Raw genomic sequence first — 23,520 nt, 5'->3', positions numbered from 1 at the left:
CAAGCCTAAAAGCCTCAAACCTCCAAGAGGCTGGATCTTGAGCCAGAGGTGCAAACTGCTAGACCATCATTAACTGAAAACCACATCTCAAATTGTTCTACCCTAAGAAGAAAGAAGAGAAATGACTAGAAGCAATGGGATTGTTAGAGCTTGGACCATCTCCTCATTCCATGAAAGCCTAATGCCAGAGTTAAGTGTCTGTTTTCCCCTTCAGCTTATAACATAATTCTTCCAAAAGTTAAAGCTCACAACCCAGCACTTGGACAATGGAAACTGTAGGAGTCCAAAGAGCTTGTTACTCTTTCTTTACATCTCTGCTATTCCTGGACTCTGCTTGGTCCAGGCGCAGGTCTAACTATACTCACTCGAGCCTCTATAAATCACCCCTTTCCCAGCCAACTGGGTCTAATAACCGAGAAGACCAGGCTGAGTAAGATCTTAAGCCCATAACGGAACAAGCCACTGCAGGATAGATTAATTTAATAAACATACATAGTTTAGGCTGGGGAGATTTCCATATTTCCAGCAGGGAGAAATCAAAAACTAGCCGTGGATCATTACACAAGCACAGTCTCACTAGATTCCACTTCGCACAAACTGCTGCTTTCCTTGGTTCCACCCACTAGGTGTAATAATCCACAATAAAGGACTGAAGGGAGCCTGTCCCTCCTTTCAGGGACACTGATAACTTAATCTTAAAACGAAAGCTACTGCATTTTGTTTTCCTTTGCTTTTGTTGCTTGTTCCTCCATTTGCTATTTTTAAGATTAAAACTTCACAGAAGAGGGAAGAAATCACCACAAAGGAAGCCTGCTAAACCTGACAATGGGCCACCCTTCAGTTTTATGCTAGCTATTCCAGAAACAACAAACAAACAAAAAACCCCACACCATTTTGAAGTTCCATATTTATAACTCTATGCTTCTGACATTCATAAAAGCTTTTACAACAAGGAGGTCACTAAACAGTCACCCCAGGAATTGTGTAACTAATTCATGTCAATTGGGGAAGGTGGGGGGAAAACTATTAGCCCAGTCTTGTGGGAAAACAGGGAAAGAAGTGGCCATCATCTACCATCTTCTTTAATCCACTGCCAAAGATTAAACCAATAATTGTCTACAGCACCACTTGATGTTTAGCATTTGCTACATTTCCTTCCTTTCCAAAATCTTTTAAGAAAAATTTTTGAAGATGATGGAATATATGCCTTAGCATGTAGGCATGCTTTAACACAGAAAGCAAAGCAAACATTAGTAAGAGCTCTGACTAGAATAAGTTCACAGAACTGCAAACAATCAATTTACCAGTCTTGAGTTAAATCTTGTCACTTCAGCCACAGCAACTGACAGTACACTCCCTGCTTGACACGTTTTACACAGCAAATCAGACAAGTCAGTTTTATACATGAGCTACTCCAAAGTTCATGGCAATTTAGTTCACATGCAGTCCTATGAAGTTACCCTTAAAATCAGAAAGCCTAAATATAAAGTGAAGTGTTGCAGCCTAACCTGTGAGATCAGTCAGAGAAAGACTCAGTTGCTCTTCAGGTTACAGATTTTCACAGTTCACAGAACCTGTGGCACTTCAGGATGTTCGTGGCCATCCACTATGAACAAGATTCGGCTGCACACAGATCTATGCTTGAATGAAGTTCTATTAAACAGAGTTGAAGCACAGTGTCACTAAAGAGGCATATATTTCATCTCCTATTGTTTGATATAATTAGGGGATGGGAAAACAAAAAGGCCTCTGCACATTTAATATATGCTATTATGTCATCTAGTTGCATGTTTGCTAGAGGCTTACTTCATTTGGCCTGAATATAAACTTGGAAGAACTTCAGGTTCTTTTAATGGTAATGATCTAGTTCCTGTACAGTACAGTCAAGTGAAAAAGCTTGGCATGGGAAAACTTAAATAGTAACAAGAGTACACATTTCTCCTTCAAGAAGAATTTAAGCTTCACTCTGTATTAAACTCAGCACAGTATACAGTACTTGTTGACACCGTTTTGCTCTTCCTCCAGACTGTCCTGCTGATTCCATAACTATTTCAGCCACTTAACTGCAGTAGTGCAAGTTACACACATCTTGTTGCACCTGGGCTATGAAAGCAAGTTGCAAGTCCACCTGAGACCAATTATTTCCTTTCCAAGTGCCAAACTGTACTACAAAGCCTTATACAAACACCACGGGTATTTTAAAGAACTGTTGTTCTTTTCCTTGAATGGAAACTTCTAGATCGTAACATTTTTCTCCAAAACTAATAATAAATAGAGAAAACTCACAAAAAATATTCAAGAGACACCCAGTTCCGGTTCAACCCTCCACTAAGAGCTTGTAGAGCCATTCAAGTATAAAGGAAGAATGAACCTACAGTGCCCTCAAGTGTGAGGGGATGTGAAGTGGAAGAAGTCTGGAGATCTACCGGGAAGAAAAAAGCTCTCAAGCCTTCAGAAAGGACCCTCACTGAAGAAACAGATGCTTACTTGTACCAGGAAAAAAAAAATGTCCTTATACATTATGGCCAGACTATAAACAGGTGCAAGAAACAAATGACAAAACATCTGCACTTTCAATTGCCTTTTCAAATGCTTGTGAGCTGGAAGTTTCATGTTCGTTCTCACCACAGGAACACGACAAAGGCAGTTTAGTTATCTAGTGTAGAAGCCTTTAAACGGTATTTAAAAGAAGTGTCTTAGTGGAAGGTCAAATTTTACACTGTAGAGACAAGTCCAATGATGCTCAAGACAACAGCACTTCCTCAGTGCCTGGATCTCATAGCAAAGATCACACTTCAGTCTATAAGCAAGGAGCACAAAAGTTATATTTATTACAGCTATACAAAAATTGAGGACAGTAATGCACCTTACCTAGCATTCTCTAAAAGCTGCAAGTCAAGTTAGAAGCTGCCTAAATTAGCCAAAAGGAGTGCATCTTCAGTCTCATCTCTCACTGTGCTAAAGCTTTCTGCCCACCACCAAAAGGCACCTGCATCTATTCAAGATCACAACCTCAAGCCCAGAGACTACTCTCTTGCCTCAGTGGTTAGATCACTTAAACAAAATACAGGCCAAGTTCAAGTCACTAATAAGCCTGAGGTGATTTGAGCTTCTCCTCCCTAAACAACAAAGTTAAGCTTTTTAATGGTGGCAACACTGTCAGCACTTCCAACTGCACTAGTCCTACTTTACATGCAATCCTCAAGGTGTTCACTGGCCCAGAGGTGAGAGCAAAAGCTAGTCCAATTCTCTCATCTTGGGAGCCTAGGCATGTAAGAGGCATGACTTTGAAACACCTCAGGCAGAAAAGGTGCTGAACCTAGAGTCCTCGCTCTTTGGGAATGCTCTAACCACTAAGCTATTACTCAGGAGTGGGAGGGGTAGCTCTGGTTTGTTTTGTGCAAAGCCCATCTGATAGGTCTTCAATAAACATGCTTTGAGAACACCATGTTCTGCGAGCTCTTGAGAGGAGATAGAGAGGGAAACATTTAATCTCTGGTTCCAGAGTGAGCTTGAACATAGGCGTGGAACTATTGCCCACTTTCAAAACTGAAAAATGCTTACGCATGGCTGAACAGCTGAAGAGGTTCAGCCTAGCTGCTCACTGACTTTACCTACAGAGTTAGAAGGATCCTGAGTTTTGAAGCTCTGATTTGAGGCGTAAAGACAAGCTTTCTGAACTCAGCTACAGTCTTAGGGCTGCAAAATTGTCTTTCAGTGACTTATAGAAAACCAGGACCTTTGTCTTGCTGAAAAATTATCATACAGGACAGAGGAATCCCCATGATGCTGACCATAAGTGCCACAAACATTAAGATACCTTATTCCATTTAAAAACAAAACCAAAAAGCAAAGCATTCTGATGCTAGGAACTACCAGAAGTTGAGTTTACCTAGATAATTTCAACTTTCAACTTTTAAGTTTACATTCTACTATAGGGCAAGCTTTTGCTGTTAGAGTTACCTCTTCCTACAGTGCCATCTGTCACAGAACCAAACCTCTTTTATTGTTAATGAGCTACTACGTGTCACAAACAAAGCAGGGACAAACTGGTCAATGAAAATACTGCATAGTAAGCTCTATCACAATCATGATCTAAATGTACACCAAGTGTTTGCATTACCATTCAAATAATCCTATCCAACACATACCCAGAGCTGTAAGAAGTAGTACAGTATTGCATATGAAAAATGCTTCAGAGATAAAAGCTGTGTAACTTTCAGTTGCATACATATAGTAAGGGAGCTGAAACAATTTGAAGAGTATTTTCATCTAAGAGGCCACAAGCTCCAACATATTTTTTTTCCCTTCTTTAAGTAGAAATACCACCTGTGTTCTGATGCATTACAGCCTTGTAGTACAACTTTGGGGATACAAGCTGTCTGTTGGGTCATTGCTACAGCCAGGGATGAACCGAGTAGAGCACCCTTCCAGCTGGAGGAGGCCTTGCCACCAAGTCATACAGCAGGAGAGAAGCTAAAATGCAGCACAGCAGCCAGGAAGTTTCACTGTGCAGGGTCCCTTTTAGCATGCCCGAGCAAGTCCTTTGTAATAGACCACAGTCACAGGGCAAATAATCTAGTTTCTTCTAGCAAGCATGGACTGCCAATGACAAAGACCTCTCTCTTCCACTATCTTTCTTTATAATAACGGACAATTAACAGTATTTAAATAGATTTTTCCAAAACTCAGTCTGGACAATGCAGTAGCTTTACTGTTTGTAACAGAAAAAAAAAATAAAGTAACACTACCACGCAACACAATTTTTACTTTACAGATAATATAGTTCAGCAGAAAAACAGATTTTATTCTAGCGATAGCTTAAATATATTAATAGCTTAAATTTTGCTTAATCTGAGCTAAAAAGTCCCAAAACATTAAATGTCAGCCCTCTCCCCCCAACTAAAATCTACTCTTCTGCAATCTTTCAACTTAGAAAATTAGTTAGCTGCCACATGCTAATTTAAAATTCTTCATTGGTAAGCTCATAATTAAAGTTAGGAGTTATTCACCTAAGTTCTCTGCCAATTTCATTTCCCTCTCTTGCTAGGATCCTTCAGAAAAAGAAAACAGACTGATTATTGCTATTATTTTCTTTCAGTACTTATGCCAGTATTTTCTGATCAGACTAGGGAAAGTCTACACCATGGCCAGCAACCAAAGACACCATCATACAGACTCAGAAGACTGATTTCCTTCACAAACCTCAGCTTTTTGACCCCAACTGTTTCAACTATTAAAATGTCACTATAGCTGCGTAGGTTTTTTTTGTTGTTGGTTTGGTTTTTTTTTTAATATGTGGGAATGCATGTCTCCTGTGTGTAGAAGAGGTGAATTCTTGCTGTACGTGCATTCTTTTGTATTTGTTTTTTAAAGACATATTGATGCAAAGTCTTGATTAACACTACAGAGATCAAATTTGCAACGTTTCAGTTGAAGATAGATTTCTTATAAAACTGAGATACTGAAAATCAGGAATTAAAATAGAAATAGGCATGCAACTTGAATATAGTGGTGAGCATTCACTAATGTATTAAGTGCTACAATTATCTGGTTCACCTACTATCACAAACTTCTTTTTCATGCATGCTCCTCTTTTCCCTTCCCTGTGTCACTCATCATTGCTTTCATAGCTAGGTAGAGAGGTCAGTCTGTTACAATTATATCACTTTTAAAGAAAACCAGTAAGATATCACCACCAAAAAAAAACCCCTAAAAATATGCCCCATCTCAAGAAGCTTTCAGGTTACTATTCTGTAACCAGAAATAGGATGAGACAAACAGTTAAGGACAAAAGTTGCATTTTTCAAGAGTTTTAGAATAATAGATCTCAATTCACAGTGATGTTACTTCAAACAAATCAAAAAATGCAAATAAAACATGAGACATGAAGTCTCCCCCAAGTGTTCCTTCAAATTCATTACATCTTTCTGCAGTGAGTGCATCAGCTTCAGTTCATTTACATCACCTACACGTTAAAACAAACCTGGGTAAGAAACAAAAGGATATGGATACTATCCAAAGAAAATGGTTTCCTCCAGTACAGCTAGGGATCAAAAAAACCTGCTTATTCCTGTCTCCAAGAAGCCTGGCAGAGCTGAACTGTAGCAGGTTGTCATCTCAAGACTGCTGCCTGCTATCAGACCCTTTTCATGTGGAATTCTGTGAAGCATGCTCAAGTGAGCAAGAGTTTGCTTAAGCTAATTTAACTGTAAGCACTGGCATGGACTTTATTTACTGCTATGGTAACTGGCACACCTGGTAGCCCACAGTAAGCCAGTTTGGTCCTGAAAACACTGCAGCTGAAACAGCAGTCTTGAACCAGCACTCATATGACACTACATTTAACCTCCTAGGCCCTGCTAAAAGGTACACCACAACACAAATAGATACTGTGCTTCCGGGCTCAATATGGCACATCCAAAACTGCCTTCCTACATCTCTCTACTCACAATGGAACATCTCAGATTAAGAGACAACTGTGATTGTCAGCCTGGTACAGTGATCACAAACCTTATGGCCACAAAAGGTCCAGGAAATCTGAACCCTGTAAGAGGAAACACACAGTTGTTCATAATGAAAGAAAGTATTAATAATGTTTTGAAATGGAATCCTGCAGCAAGGTATCAAGATGCTTTTGGACAAACCAAACAGCACACAGCCTCAATTCTGCAAACACATGTATGCTTCACTTTACCACACATGAGCAGTCCTGTTAATTCAGGGATGCTCCCAGTAATAACATTAAGCAGTTGTGAATTTTTTCAGGATAATGTCAAAATTGTCTGTTGTACACAACATTTTTAATGAAGCACTTGTTGGGTTTTTTTCATCCATAATTCTTTGATCATCAGATGGTAATAATGTAACTACCATCAGTAAACAGTTCCCACTGCAAATGTGACAGTAGGTGGACAAAATACTACTGCTAAGACAACAAATACTCAGTTCAAAATTAAAATCTTCAGGGAAAAAACCCAAAAAGCCATTCACAACAATCTTCTAATTAAACAGATTTGTTTAATATCATAATAAGGGACATAGGGATACAAACCTTTCATCTGAATAAAGAAAAAATGCTTTGCCCTTGTTATACAAGAAAATTCTGACCTATTTCTGTAGCACAACATAATTTTTTTTTCGCCCTCTCCAAAAAAAAGATCCCAGTAGCTGGACTTTAAACAAGCCATATAAACATGTACTTCATCCTAGCTTTCTAAAGTTAACATATTTAGAAGTGTTCTAAAAAAGAAACAGCAAATACTGAATATTATGAATGGCAAAATTATTTTAGCATGTTTCAGTCTTCACCAAAATCCTTGTTCAGCTCACCTCATTAATCTAAAAACTGTATTACAGCTACTTAGATGGGTAAAATCCTTCACCCACCTCAGAGGGCCTTAGAAACTTCCTCATAGCTTTGGCTTTAATATAAAGCACTTTTGCACTGAGGCAAATGAATTTCACAGCAGCTGGACAGCAGGTATATTTTCCTAACTTGAGGAAGTTTTAAAACCTCAGGTACTTATTTCTCCATGTGACATCCTGTCAATAAACAAGACATCCAGGTCCAAGTTAGGTCTCTTATTGGAGATGAGGCAGACCAGGTTTCAAACTCCAGTTCAGTCCAGATCCCACTCATGCTTGAATGGGATACTCGTACATCCAAGGCAAATGCTCTAAGATATTTACTACTTTAAAGAAAAAAAAAATGCAATTTCTACTGCTTGAGAAGATCTGTCTAGTTAACTGCCCTCTCAAGTCACTGATCTGAGAGGGGCAAAGCACAGACTGGAACATGAGACCTTCCTGCTCATAGTTTTTCTTTCTAGTCTTCATGGGACTTCTGCTCATTACTGAGGAAGCCTTCCCCTGCAAGCACTGTGTCAAAAGCAGTACATTTTCACAAAAGATTTTAATTTGATACGCCAGTCACCTTTGAAACAACCAAGGAAACACTGATGTCCCAGCGAATTCTAAACCTCAGTCTCTAAAAACACATAAAAGAACTAGTTGAAATGCAGAGCCAAGGGGCAGGGGGGTGTGTGTAAATCCATTCTTTATTAAATGCCCCACACATTTCCTATACTTATTTCCACTACAAGAGAGAAATAAAAAAAGATTGTTGTAAGACATTTCTAGAGCTTTATAATTTGCTTCAATAATGACAGTATCCCCTTTAGGATACTCTCCTGCAGATGAGTCTGGATTTCCAACCCAGAGCATACTCTGTGAAGAGTCATTATCCTGTCTAAAGCAACTGCCACAGGAACATAATAGCTGTTTCTCTTCTGTGTTTGCTTATAACAATCAAATTGTTGCAGCAGAATATTATACAGCATGGTGGTTCCAGCCTTTAGTAATTCTAACCTTCAGAACCATTAAGAATTCCAGTAACTTCTTAGAACAAGCTTCCCCTTGCTGTCTCAAAGTCTCAGGGTTCAATACTTCCCAAACAGAGTTCAATATTCAGAAGCATGAACTACATAAGAGGTATCACTCATTTTGAAGACAAAGTAGTTTACAGATTCTGTTATCCACATTAGGACTGTCTTAATCTCTAAGAAATGGAGTGCTTGATTTCAGTGAGCACCAGAATCTACTGTTGCACCAGATAAAGGAATCGTGTCTCAAATGAGGCTATTAAATTATCTTATGCCTGGCTTCTGTTACTTACAGAAGGAGAAGATATTTCACATAATTTTATCCCTAGTAAAAACCCTCTATGCTGTTTCAAAATGAAATAAATAAGGCTTGGCTTAAGAATTCGGAGTTAGTTCTTTGTTAGATTGTCTGCCTCCTACCATATTGTTTATACTTAATAACAACTTACAGGACATGCTGTTTCCAATTTGATTTCCATTTCGATTTCTTGGAAGTTTTGGACAACAAAGGAACTCGATGCTTTTTACAAGTCCTACCTAGTTGGGTTGTCTACTCTGTTATTTGTAAACAAATATTCAAGTTTTATATAGAGGAAATATTTAAAGATTAGTATTCATTTTTCTGCTGAAGTTATGAAAACTCTCACATAAGCATACAGATTTGTTTCTGTTACAGAATCAAGAAAGTATCTCCTTGTAGTTGCCTAAACCAACCACATAGAAACAAAAAGAAATATGAGTTTTATTGTAATATAATTCAAGTACATAGTCTTTTGGAAAAATGATAGCATAGTTAGTGTCCAAACAGAACTGGCATCAAATGAACTACTTTCATCAGCAGCAAGTGACAGAGGATCTGTGTTGGCTCCAAATTTGCCCAGCTCTAGACAGCAAAGCCCACTATGAAATCCTGTGCTCAACCCTATATACTTCCATTCAGTTCAGCACTAGTGCAACCAAGGTGCGACTGTTACACCCAAGGGGCTAACTCACAGCACATTCACTTGGCAAATCTAGAAAATGTTTTGTAATAACCCAGAAGAAAGAGTATCTTTCTCTCTAGCCCATCCCTCCAGAATAACAAGCTATTCTGTGATTTCACAAATGCACTGAGACAAGTTTTAAGCCATTCCAGACAGTGCCAAGTACCAGCATGGCCAGATTTCTGCTTTGGCAGACTGCTACTGCATGAGACTGGGAGAACATAGGAATGGCCCTCTATCAGATTACCACTCTGGCATCTGGCCCACTTGATCTCCCAACCAAGGCATCTTTCTGCCAACCTCTGTGTGCAAATAAGAGATGCAAAGTATTACTACAGCAAAATCTCCGCATACAGACCAGACTTCATCACACAGTACAGAACCAGACAGGTTATATTAGCAAAGGACAACCTGGGGTAAGTTTGCACCAAGCCATATCTTCAGCACAAGGTATTACAACTGTCACTGAAACATAATGCTTTGGCCCTCCCACGCCAGCATCCCTGAACAAAGTGCAAATGCAGCTACAACTGCCAACTGAAACAGGCCATTACAAACTAGGGTTAAACGGGGCTGGCACTGAAAAGCTGGTTGTCATTGCTGCATTGATGGATTTGCAGCATTAGTCTGGTTTATCAAGAATAGCTAAGCACTGAGGCACCTGGGTAACCAGCTCTGAATAACAAAGGTCCCAAACAGTCCCCAGATAGCATGATGATAGATGAGATGTTACAAGGATTTGGGGATATGTCTACATTTTGCCCATTTACTTCAAAGAAAGCTTCTCAGGTTGTATAATGAGCATTTACAATGACTCTCAGGAATTTCTGATGAGCTGAACTGAGATGAGCTGTCTGTCTGAACCGATGTGAAAAAGTTCAAGTCTTATTTCTGGGGTGTTGGCACTGAACAGTCCACTTCAAAGGCCCAGTTTGTCAAAATTCTTCCTCCATAGTCATGCGAGTCTACAGTTAAAGGAATTTTTTCATTTACAGTTAACTACTAAGTTTTCTGAGGAAAAAATTTGGTTTTTTGACCACTATTTGACCTTAACGCTATTTGTTTATTTAAATAACACTGTTACTGATGTACATATGTCACTACAGATCTGTTTGGAAGTCTACCAATATTAAAAATTAAAATCCAAGAATCTTTTCTTCCTGACTGAACACACTAACTGGAACAAAGGACTTCTTGCCTTGCTTCATATGTAAGTTATTTCATAAGACAGAACAGTTCCTCCATCTGGTCTGCCCCCTACATAAAATTAGATGTTATATCTCAGAAGACATGTTTATTCCTGAAGTCATCTTTAAACAGACAATTTGTGAGTGTCTATCTAGAGAAATCCTCAGTTTCCCAACCCCATCAAGAACTGGTTTAGAAAATGGTATTAAAATCTGAATTTATTCTTTTAACCTCAGAACATCTTCCCAAGTATTTTTCTATAAACTATTTTTGAGGGAACAGCAAGTCATTCAGCTTCCACGTGAGATTTTCAGAAGAATCTTCTTAATCATCTTAGCATGTTTTCATGCACATGCATGAAGTTTTATTACTACTGGGAACTACTGTTGAGCCACATGGCTACCCTACCCTAGAAGATCTAAGATACAGGAATTGTACCTTCCCCCAAAACATGCAAACCTGTGACACACATTGCACTACTGAACCCTCTAATGCAGACCTCTGGCTCCAAGAGGAGGAACATAGGTGTAAGCTACATACGTGGAAAGCACACCATGGCCTATCACTATAAAATTAATTTTTGTGCTGGAAGCACCGTGAAGCAGTAGTATTTTCCACTGCCCTTAGCAGTAATGATTTGCACCTTGAATTCAGTGTATGAAGACTCTACTTCCCCCAAGTCTCTTTTACCAGTGTGAGCAAACATGCTAGCTATATCTAAAAAGTAGAAAAAACCCACAACACAGTCTATGCTTCAGTATCAGGTATTCACTTAATGCATAAGCTGTAAAGAATTAATTACTACCTTTAGAATCTAAAATTTCAAGATACTTTTTGTATTGCACAATGTAAAATATCTTCTGCATTAAAAAATACAGCTTTCATTCCCAGTGAAACCTTACCCAAAAACTTGAATCCCTTAACAGAAAGACGTGACACCAAGTAATGAAAAAAAGAGAAGCAACATTTGACTTTCCCAATTTACACATACTCTTCTTCCGACAGATGCCAGACATCAGCCAAGCAGAGTTGCCATGTTCTGAATAATTAGAAGAGCACTAAAAGCCAAGATACCAATATGCCTTCTAAAAGCCAGACAAAACCATTTCCATTTGGCTTCTTTTCCTGTGTCCTGGAACTGAACAGTAGCAATAAAAATGTCAGAATTACGCTTCTCATATAGAACACTATTTATACATTAATTTCTAGGTAAATACAAGCAACTGTTATAAACGTACTTGTTTGGGGAAAAAAAAGTAATCTAAATAAAGTTACAATGCTTCCAAAACCTTTTCAGTAACACAAGCAGGAAGGACAGAATGGACATATATGAAGTTAGAGCAAATATTAAAAGCAATCCTGATAAGGACTTATCTTCATAACATGATGATCTCCAGAAAACGTTAAGTGCATGGCAACTGCCAATTATTTAGTACTGTTAAATGGACATAAGTTTGCACTCAGCATTGATTGGAAATTCAGAGAAACAGAAAGTTTAAGAAAAGCTTTTTCCTTCTCTTCAGTCTTTCTTCTACGTAGAATTCAGTGCAAATCTAGATTAGAACTAAAATTTAAATAAATGGAAAATCCAAACAAACAGTTTAATCTGAGTGGAATGTGCTGTTGGCAAACAGGCTGCATTTTAAAGCTAGAAGCTTTGTTGCACCAAAACACCAGAAACAGTGGCGGCTCAGCAACAAGATGCAATGGAAAAAAAAAAATATTTCAAAAAAGAGGTTCCCCTCTTCCTCCTCCAAAAAAAAAAAAGCACACAGGAAAGGCTTTAGAGCTTTAAATAAGTTTCCATTTTCAAGTCTGTTCCTCCTTTGAACAAATACATTATTCCATGTTTACTCTCTAGGAGTTAAGGAATCCTTAACTAAAATACCTGTTTTGGAAGAACAACTGTTTAAAAACAATGCAGCAGCAAGCAAGAATACCCCAGGGACAAAAATTTAACTAAGAGGTTGTTACACCTTGAGTCTCAAAACTTAGCCAGTCAGATATTTAGGTAGACAAAGGAATTGCCAGGAAAGACTTGCAACTAAGAAAATCTTATTGCTGACTCCAGAAAGCATGGAAAAGTTACAATTTCCAATTAATTTACAGTAAAAAACAACCATATGTTTTCAGAAGCACTGTGCCTCTCTTTAGGACAATGCCTGGATTGAAAGTAAATTCTTGTAGTTGCACAGAAGGAAGACTATCAGATTACATGACATAAGTAGCAGTACACATTCTAGCATCACCTCTATTTTTAAAATACCAGCCCAATGTATTTTGGGGTAATGTTCAGGCACTAGTACACAACACTGGGTGATACTTTTGACCCAAAATGACTTGAAAGTACAAGTTTGGTTTCTACATAAAGCTGAAGTAAGAAAAATGGTTAATTGTTTACTAGATTTAAATAGAACTAAACCAGTTCACCTTCCCAACCCAACTTTTGGCAGCAATCTAACCTAAGCTTTCCAGAAAAAAACACAAAGAAAAAAAAAAACCAAAGTCAAAGTAATTGGAAACATCAAGAAAGTGGTAAACAAGAGAAAAACCACCACTTAACTTCTTGGATTTAATTCATGTATGTAGGTCCAAGTGAAGATTTTCATGTTTCACTTGATTTCTGGAGAGAGCACTAAGCTCTTCCCCCCTCTGCCCCTTAAACTGTAAACAACTTACTGGAATAGAAAACCATACTGACAGCAAACCATATTTTTGGAAATTTAAACACTCAGTATCCACAGGAAAATACACTCAACCTTTCAAAACTATTTTTCTATCCCACAATGGTATATTCAGTACTTTTCCACTATGTTTGTTTTAAAAGGAGAAACCCTGACCTGAAGAAAAAGTCAAGAGCAAGATGACAAAACAGCAAGTGTTTCTTCAATGCTCACTTTGCACTTCTCACAGTGAGACAATGTAATTTTCTTTTAAACAATGTACTTTGGTCAAGGTAATGGAAGATGTATTATTTTACATAACCTAGGAGTTCATACATTTTTTTACTTAGTACTTTGCGTATCATATGCTAATTTCTAAACTTTTCAAAATTCTTAGTGCTTTTCTCTTTGATTGAACATCTCCTTAAGATGCCTAAAATTTCTTCATATGTGAGCAAAAAGGATCCAAATGCATGCCAACACTCCAAAATGAATACAGTTATTTACATACTAAACAGGGAAAATAAATTATAAGGGTTTCTTTTAAAAAAAGAAAAGAAAGAAATAAGTTGGCTTTTTGGCAACTGAAGGCAGAGCAGAACTTTCAGCAAAATCAATGCATAGAGGGGAAGGATCACTGCTACCCATACACCGTTAGTTTCAGAGTGAGAAAAATATTTTAAGATAAAGGACTAAATTGACACCAGAATACATGAGTGTAGACTGGAAAGGATCGTCTCCAGCTATGAGGTTAAAAGAACAGCCAACTTCTAGAATTACCTCTAGAAAAAGAAGCAGAAAAAAAAAAAAAGAAAAAATCAACAAACCTCATGTGACTTAGCAACTGCTAGATCAGGAGAACAAATGCTGTTATTTACAAAATGCATTCAAGCTGAAGAGTTTCTGGTTTCTACAGATCTCTAGATATTAGCTCCTGTGAAAAAAATCAGGAAACAAACCTTTTTTTATGTAAGCCATCAATGCACACCCTACAGTTGCTTCCCTCATTAGTAAATAATAAGAGATAAGGAAATGTTTGTTTTGATTTCTTCAGTTTAAAGCATTTTAATGCAGTCAAAAAAAAAAAAAAAATCAACCAAGCCAATATTATCAAATGTGTGCTTCACTCTTTACTTCTTTTGAAAATAAAAATTCTAGTTATGATGTCCTGAAAATCAATTCAGCAGAATCACGTAAACCCCTAAATTTACAGATCCCAAACAATTATAAGAAAAAGTTGACTAAGCAAAGCTCATTTCCATACAAGAAGAATGGCATACAGCTAGCATGGAAAATTATGGAAAGGCTCCAAACACAGAAACAGCACTAGAAGTGACCCAGATATCCCACTTTACATCACTTTGAGAAACTCCACTGTTTTCAAGCAACTCTTTATTCCAACCAAAGACATTCTCAGGGTCCGACACTTCTGCAGTTGACAAGCTCAGCAAAAGAAAATTTCCCTTCGTGTGTCTCAACAAACAGACTGAGGCCTTCAAAAAGGAGGCAAGTAGGCTGAAGGAGGGAGGAGTCAGATAAGGCAATCTAAGGGCTATTGACAATTTAAGTTTTCAAAAAGATATGTTCACAGCCCTGCTCAGAACATTCCCTGACATGTCAAGATTAAGTCTTCTCCCTTAACTTCTCCAGCCAGTCTCGCCACATACATATGATACAGACCCATCATCAGAACATGTTTACAATAAATACGTGCAGGCACAGTTCTTTTTGTAGGCTAGCAGAAGCTGTAAATAAGAATAATCATTTAAGTGCATCATGTTATTACTTCAGTATCTCTCCCAGTATTGAGAAGGGCATGAGTATCTGAACACCACAAAAAAAACCCTAACAGACAAATGTTCTCTAAACTAGCAATCTGGCAGAGTGACGTGCGGTTTTTGAAGGGAGCACCCTACAATACATAATTAAACCCATTCCACCTAATGGCTGGAAGAGACAGAACATACTTTTGCTCTGAAGTGAACTCTCAAAAAAAAGATGTTTTCATTCACTTTACATAACAGTACTATGGGAAACAGAAACCAAATTGGGTATTGGCATTGTGCAAGGAGACTAGTCAGCTTCCAGATGGATCAGATTCATCACCACTAGTGAGGATACTACATTTAAATTCATAGGCTTAAACAGACTCTGAATTTCATCTGAGACACCTTTCCATGGTGACTGACCAACAGTAAGCATCACAGGGGAACATCACTATCATGCAGTAGGACACCATCAAATTAAGTTGGACAAAAAATATCCCACAACCTAACAGATCTGCAGAGCTACAGATTTCAAAGTTCACTAAAGAAAGTTACTTCTATTGTGCAGGAAGGCTAAAAAGACTGAAGACAAAGTTATAAAGTCATTTCTCAAACATTGAACCAAAAACAGATTAAAAATTTGGAAAGTTAGCCAGTCTCCTGTGATATCAAAGTCATCAGGATAAACCATTTGAGAGCCAGGAGCTCTCAAATGAAACATGTTTTGAGTTTCATTCTATTACTCTTTAACAAGCATGCAACAGCGACCTCGGACATGGTGGACACACAAAGCAAAGAGCTAATGAACTCTATTGTGAGAAAAATCTAGCAATGAAACGGAAAAGTAACTCCTATTTTATCCTTTATGGACATACACAGGGGAACCACTACCTCCTCTCCTGGCAGAGGCTTTTTTTGTCCGACAAACTGTGGCGGAGGAAGAGGACAGCATGCCTGCTCTGGCTGTGACTACAAGTCGTCCCATCCTTTCTGGATGCTCGTTTAATTTAAGTACAAGTATTTTGCCAGGATTCAGAAAGGTAAGGGTATTCCATTCCATGCCCCCTGCCAAGCAAGCCTAGGTCACAGGCAGTGCCCAAAGGTTATAATACAAGAGTATATATATTTGGCTACTGACATGACCCCTCTCTTGTTATGTGCCATACAGCCCTCTGCAAGCTATGGGATTCTGTTGCATTTATCCACTAGAGCAGTAAGCCTGAGAAAACAAGGAGGTACTCGAAGTCCTTCCAAGCCCACCTGCTGCTTTTCAGTAAGAGACAGAGGTTCCAGACCACAAGTTCCAGTGGTAAATAAAAGTTTCTGGTAAATACGGTCCTGGAGATTAAAGGGAAAGCACTTAGAGGGTACATCCCTCCAAGCAGTTACCAATACAAAACACAGAAAAAGAGGCTGGAAGGAAAAATCATCCAGTTAGCAATGTTCTGCATTTCCCAGGGAGAGATCAAATAAGCGTATCACTCCTACATGATGTTTAAGAACAGTTTAGACAAAGAGTTCTAGTGGTGAACATCACTGGATAGTTTATGCCATTGCTTTACTATCCTAATCCTTGAAATTTTCCCCCAAACATCTAACCAAAGTCTTGATGGAATTTGGGTCAACCAATCATTCATTCTAGCTCATATTTCCTTCCTCTCTGCAGCAGTCTTTTCATCCCCCCTTCATCCCCCATTTATTTGGGAACATACTGTCTTAGCCTCCTTTTTAGCTGACTGTACCACCAACAATTTCTTAGAACTTTCTTCACAAAAAAATCAGAGGTCTAGAAGATAAGACACAAGCTCCCATTAACTATTAATGTAATTTTAAATTCTGTGGCTGCTCTCCAGTATTCTTACTTTCCCTCACAGCTTGTAATCTCCAATTCAACAAGTGCAAAACTTTGCTAATCAAGATCGTGCTGGACAGGACCTTGTAGAATTTGTACCAAGTACTTGCTATCTGACCTTGCTTACCTTCTGGGGATGGTTTTCCAGCTAATTTTACTCACTGCACAGTAGCTTCTAGATCATAATTCCTTAGCTTGTGAGAATATCATGTGAATATTGAGGATACCAATATATTAACATATTAACATTATAGCACCTCTCTGCACCACAAGGCCTATTACTCCGTCGTAGAAAAAGTAGAAATGCTGGATTTAAAATAATTTATCCTGAATCATAGAATTGCTTTGGTTGGAAAGGACCTTTAAGATCATCAAGTTCAATCGTTAACCTAGCACTGCCAAGTCCACCACTAAACCATATCCCTAAGTACCACATCTACAAGTCTTCTAAATACCTCCAGAGATGGTGACTCCACCACTTCCCTGGGCAGCCTGTTCCAATGCTTGATAACCCTTTCAGTCAAGAAATTTTTCCTGATATCCAATCTAAACCTCCCCTGGCACAACTTGAGGTAGTTTCCTATCATCCTATCACTTGATACCTGGGAGAAGAGACTAACACCCTCCTCGCTACAACCTCCTTTCAGGTACCTGTAGACAGCAATGAAGTCTCCCCTGAGCCTCCTTTTCTCCACACTAAACAACCCCAGTTCCCTCAGCTGCTCCTCATAAGACTTGTTCTACAGATCCTTCACCAGCTCCATTGCCCTTCCTTGGACTCTCTCCAGCACCTCAATCTCTTTCTTGTAGTGAGGGGCCCAAAACCGAACACAGTATTCGAGGTGCGGCCTCACCAGTGCCGAGTACAGAAGGATGATCACTTCCCTAGTCCTGCTGGCCACACTATTTCTGATACAAGCCAGGATGCTGTTGGCCTTTTTGGACACCTGAGCACACTCATATTCAGCCAGCCATCGATCAACAGCCCCAGGTCCTCTTCCGCCAGGCAGTTTTCCAGCCACTGTTCACCAAGCCTGTAGCGGTGCATGGGGTTGTTGTGCCCCAAGGGCAGGACCCAGCACTTGGCCTTGTTGAGAAGTCTGGATAAGTCTGTTTTGGCTGCTGCTCAACTTCTTTTTCTAGGCACTAAAAATGTGTTTTGTCATTGCTCCAGTATTTTTTTCTTTGAGCTGAAGTTAAAATCCACCAGCTTCCCCTTCATCCCATCCCACCTAGCCCATACAGAAGAGGTATGCACCAGTATTCTTTTTCAGTCTACTACTTGCCTCCACTATCAGGTCTGATATTGCTTCAGCTAGGGTTTTTTTTTAAGCACCTCAGAATGAATTTCATCAGGCCCTACTAGATTGAAAATCTGTTGCTTATCCAAGCAATCTACAGTTATTTTCCTCCTACTCTAGGCCGAGTACTATTTACACTTTTATCACAGCTATTAACTACACAGGCTGGATTAACGGTTTCAGAGAACATTTCAATCACCTCAGTGTTATCTGTTAATCCATTAATCTGTGAATCTTTTATTTCTTGCTTTCTTCCAATATCCCTTTTAGGTATACCTCGTTATGTATTTGACTGTCCCAGTTTTGTTCATGCGTCTTCGTGCATTTCGTGCGCATCTTCAGCAACACAGTTTCCCATTTTCTGTGTTTCTTATGTTTACATCAATGAAGAGATCAATAGAAAGCAAAGTTCTTTTTTTCATTATTAATTTTCCCTTTCAGTGAAAGCGTTCGGTACTATTAAATTACTTCTGAAAGAGGTTGAGACCAGTTTCGTTCTTCCTTATGTCTGCACCCCAATCAAGCTTTACGTGCCATATTCTAAGCTTTTTGACATTTGTGCGTTTTATTCCGCTGTTCTGTCATCTTTTATCCTGTGTAGGCTCTCATCTTGTGGTCACTCCTGCAGAACCTGCCTCCCATCTAGGCATTCTCTTTGTTAATCTAAAAGACCATTTTTAGGAATTTACATACCTAAGCAGAGCAGTATGTTCTGCTCAGTCTTTTCCTAAAGACATTGGATGGTTATGAGAGATTTTAACTAGCAAATCTCATACCTTCTATGATTCTTCTGCAGCTACTGACATACACCTTGTATTTATATTCCAGTCACATACATCTAATTGATCTGATTGAGACTGGGCAGAATACTTTCAATTATCACGTGTTAAGACCTTCCACTGCTGTTCATTCCCTATACATTTGTGTTGGTGTGCAGACTAGCATACTAGGTGGAACAACCCGCTATTCTGCAAGGTCATAAGCAATATACTATAGATACATGCAAAATACCACATATGCAAGAAGTTATCAAAGAGCTATGTTATATTTGGGGTCTTATCTCAAAAAACACTCATCAAATATTTTCCTATGCAAACATTCAAACTCTTTTAATTTGGTTAAAGCATTGCAATTGAAATATCTTTATAATATTTAAAAATATATATATTTGGCCAAAGTGACTTTAGCGACCTTGCTTTTATTAATAAAAGCAAGAAAGCCTTAATTAGAAAAAAGAGGGCTAGTTTGCTGATACTGTCTTTGTAATAATTCCTACAAAAACAACTTGTCTAATCTAAATGAGAAATTAGATACATTCTCTTAGGCTAAAAAAAAAATATATATTATTATATATAAAAATATATATAGCCTACAACAAGAAACTCATTATCCTGAATATAAGTCAAATCAACAGGAATTTACATTAAGCAATAATTTATTTTTATAGATTCTGATACAAGCAATACTATTTATTAATATTAGCATTAATAATACTATTTATTAATAGCAAAGAAGAAAGTTGCAAACTTAGGATTCCACCATATTTCAGAGGAATTTTTCTCCAGAAAAAAAAAAAAAGACCATAACAAAGGCAGGCTCAGAGGGATGCCATGCTGACACAGGCTGTTGCCAAGCCTGCAGCTTACACCAGCCATATAATGCATTCTACCAACTTGCTCCAGACACAAAGCTGTAAAAACACCAGCAGCATAGTTGCTCATGCCTAAATATTTGTTGATTACCTCAACAGGCAAGAGGGCACTAGCCCCAGAAAGAAATAGCTAGCAGATCACATGGAAGAATCAAATCTTTGATTTCCTCACAGACCTATCCTGTATGCAGGGCAGAAAGATGAAGAAAGCACATTTTACAATTCTCCATTTCATGGGAAGGAAATAATAATAACAATAATAATAATAATCATCATCATCATCAGTCCAGGCTCAAACTACTAGTCTGAGTTGGACCATCCCCCGGGAGAGAGGAGGGCAGCACCAGTTCCCAGAAGAACCTTTGGATTCAAAGTTGCCTCTCCTGCCCTGGGCTCTATGTCATTTAATAACTTGGCAGAGAATAAGGTTTAGACAGCATAATGGTACATATTGCTGTGGACTTAAAGATTGTTTCATATCCCAAAACAGGAAGATAAAGTAATACAAGTGAGTCCTTTAAGCATTGATACTGTTCTGAATAGGATTTCACATTTTTATGATGTTACTAAGCTATTTACTTTTAGAATCACTGCTGAAAGTTATGAGTTCCACGGGACAATTATATTTAACGGTTTCTTTATCTGCCATCATCACTGCAGAGATTTGAATAAAATTCCTCTTGGCCATGAAATCAACAGAAAACCATTTCATGCCTGACAATAGTCTGCAACATCCAAAATTGAGTACTTGGATTGGATTCTTTCTTCCACAAATGCGGATCCAAAGATTACAATAAAAATTTTCATTTATGAGTACAGCCATAAGGACTAAGACTTGCCACTCTATATTCATACAATACAGAATACTTCTCTCTTAGACCTACTCCCTAAAAAGAAAAGTTACAAAAGCAACTTTTAAAGATTTTCTTAAAGTAATGTTGTATTTGATTTTATTTTGCTTAACTGGTTATTAAACTTTTACTGCAGCTTGTGTGTATACAGTTGGTTTCATATCTATTATATCTTTCATGTCTATTATTATTAATCAAGCCAGCTATGATCATGGGATTGGAACTTGCACTTGCTGTATCAAGATGGATTTATTTTCTGCCAGAACTTTTTGGCCTATTTAAAAAAAGTCAGTAACAAAGTTTCTAAACAAGACTAATATTTGAACATGCCAATAACTTCATATATAAAACCTTACAGGGAGTCATCAGATCATATATTCTGTCCTCCTCCAAGACTTAGGTGAGAGATCACCACCTTTTTGGCCTTTGAATAGACTCTCAATACTTGTGCCTGATAAAAACCAAGTCTTCTCATAGCAGTCTGTTCCAGTGACTCACTGTTCTCCCTGGTAATGGGCTCACTTCTCATTTGAATCTTTAACAGGGAAGATGCTGATGCAAAGATGCCAGATTAAGTTTTCAATTTAATATTCAAGTTGTTCAGTGGTTTTTTTTTTTTTGTTGCTGTTGCTAGTTTGGGTTTTTAAAGAAAAGCAGTATAGCTGTCAAGCCTTTCACATAGGCCATATGCTGTATGTACAGCTTCTATGGGCAAAATCTGCTTTGAGAAAAATGCCCCATACAGCCCAAACCATATAAAATAAATTAAATTATACTGCATTTATCACATTGCACACTACTGAGAAGTTACACAAAATAAACAGAGCCTCCTTCAGCTTCAATAATCCAAATCCAGAATTTCTTTGAACCACTTCAAAGTAGGACAGAGCAAAAATTGATCTATGTACAAGTTCCTTTAAAATACAAATATATGTGTATTTTATATATATTATAATATATGTTTTTAAATAATACATATATACGTGTATTTTATATTATTGCATATATATAATGTTTATTTATTATTTTCCCCTAGATTCCCCTATATTAAACCTGTTATTGTTCAGGGAGAAAAAGCACAACAGTGGGAATCAGGCAGCTAACTCCAAGCACAGCTTTACATATTCACTTGTGATTAAAAGAAATACCTTAATTTCCTTCTCCTACTCTGCAAAAAGTAGTATTTTTAGCAGTGCTGCTGGACCTGTTGATACAAGCCCTGCATCAGGATTTCAAGACTTGCACAAAAACTTTAGGTAAGCAAGAGAATTGTGATACCAGTAACTATAATTAGACTGTAACAGTGGAAGAGTACAAAGTAACATTTATTTTTGTTAGCATAAAAGGTCGGTAAATGTAATCCTCTACTGGCTAGACCACCTATGAGCTATAAGAAAATAGTTTTGATCTTGCCGATTCCGGTGGAGAAACCATTTACCAAAAAACAACAAAAAGGGAATTTTGACAGGCTCTGCTTTAATAGTCTTGAAACTCATACAGCTTTTAAAAGCTAAAAACTTCCCATACCGATTTATATTTTTACTTGGCAGCCCTGAATGTTTACACCCAAATCTTTCCTGCTTTTGTATTAAAGCCAACGGTGATATCACAGCATTGGTCGTACAGACCAAAACTAGAGCATTAAAGTTGGCATTTTAGCACTTCCTTCGGGATGCCCCCACGACCAGCCACTTTCCAGCCATTCATCGCTAAATCCCCTCCGCCGGAGTGCACTCAAAACCTTGATGCTTTTCCCCCCTGCCTTTTAATAACCCTTTTCCAAATGTTTCTTCGCGCAGAGGGGGGAGCATTTAGTATGTATTACTGCACGAATAAATCTGCCCGGCCGGAGTCAGATGCCCACCCCGTTGCACAGCTGAAAATCGAGGGTTTCTGCGTGGGGACGGAGCCGGGAGAGCCCCGCGGCCGCCCTCGGGGAGCGGGGCGAAGGTGGGGTCTGCCGTGCTTACCTGCGCCCCGCTGAGGATCGCCTCGCTCTTCTCCCTCACGTCGGGGAAGGGGCAGCGCTTGGAGAGCATCAGCAGCCGGGCCAGCACCTCGCTCAGCCCGTCGCGGGCGGCAGGAACCAAGAGCCCGTCGGCGGCCCGGGTAGGCGGCACCGCCGCCACGGGAGCGATGGTCTCGCTACGGCGGAGCACGGCTTGCCCGATGTTATCCAAAGCGGCGGCGCGGGTGGCAGCGTCGCGGCTGCACAGCCCGTCCCAGCGCACGTCGCCTTCCCGCTCCTCCATGGGGCCGTCCGGCTGCTTCCCCACCGCCGCCTCAGCAGCCCCGACGCGGCCGCCCCATGGCGGGCTCCCGACAGCCGCCAACCCGCCCACAAAGACGACAAACGCGGCGGCGAGCGGAGAGACCGCTGCCGCCGCCGCATGAGGGGCAGGCCAGGCGGGAGCTACCTCAGCCCCGGCGGGCGCCCCCGACAACCGCCGCCTACCGCCGCCGGGGCTGCCGAGCGAGCAGCGCCGCTGGGGCTTCGCCTCTCCCGGTGGGGAGCGGGGCAGCCACCACCCCGCGGCGCCAGCGGCTCCTCCTCCCCGCCCCAGGCATGGAGGGAAGAGGACAGGACGGCCCGGCCCTGCCTCTCCGCCGCGGCGCGGGGCGGCCCCCTCAGCCCTCCACCGGCGGGGCCGAGCCGCCACAGACCCCCAGCGAACCCCTCACCCAGGGCGGGGTGACGGAAGGGCAGGAACTAGTCCCGCCCAACACGGGGAGCCCACACGAACGGACGCGCCCACCAGCCAATCGCCCTTCAGCTCTCGCTGCCGGGGGCCCAATCGAGGCGGGGAGCGGCAGCGCCGGCAGGGCGGCGCTGGGATGTGTAGTCCGGGCGAAGGGCGGCGCTGCGCCCGCGGAGGGGAAC

General features: G+C 39.7%; 1 protein-coding gene across 2 annotated transcripts in view; it reads right to left on the bottom strand.

Moving 5' to 3' along the window:
• SESN1 (sestrin 1) overlaps positions 1-23,326 on the bottom strand; it is an 82,280-nt gene extending 58,954 nt beyond the window's left edge. For both annotated transcript variants that reach the window (XM_068408239.1, XM_068408246.1), the window contains exon 1: positions 22,610-23,326. In XM_068408239.1, coding sequence (XP_068264340.1) covers positions 22,610-22,891 — 282 coding nt within the window. In that variant the 5' untranslated portion in view covers positions 22,892-23,326. The remainder of the gene's footprint in view (positions 1-22,609) is intronic.
• Between the last annotated feature and the right edge of the window lie 194 nt (positions 23,327-23,520).

Source organism: Nyctibius grandis, chromosome 1 (genome assembly GCF_013368605.1).
Source record: "Nyctibius grandis isolate bNycGra1 chromosome 1, bNycGra1.pri, whole genome shotgun sequence".
Taxonomy (NCBI): Eukaryota; Metazoa; Chordata; class Aves; order Nyctibiiformes; family Nyctibiidae; genus Nyctibius; species Nyctibius grandis.
This window is presented reverse-complemented; position numbering and strand designations above follow the sequence as displayed.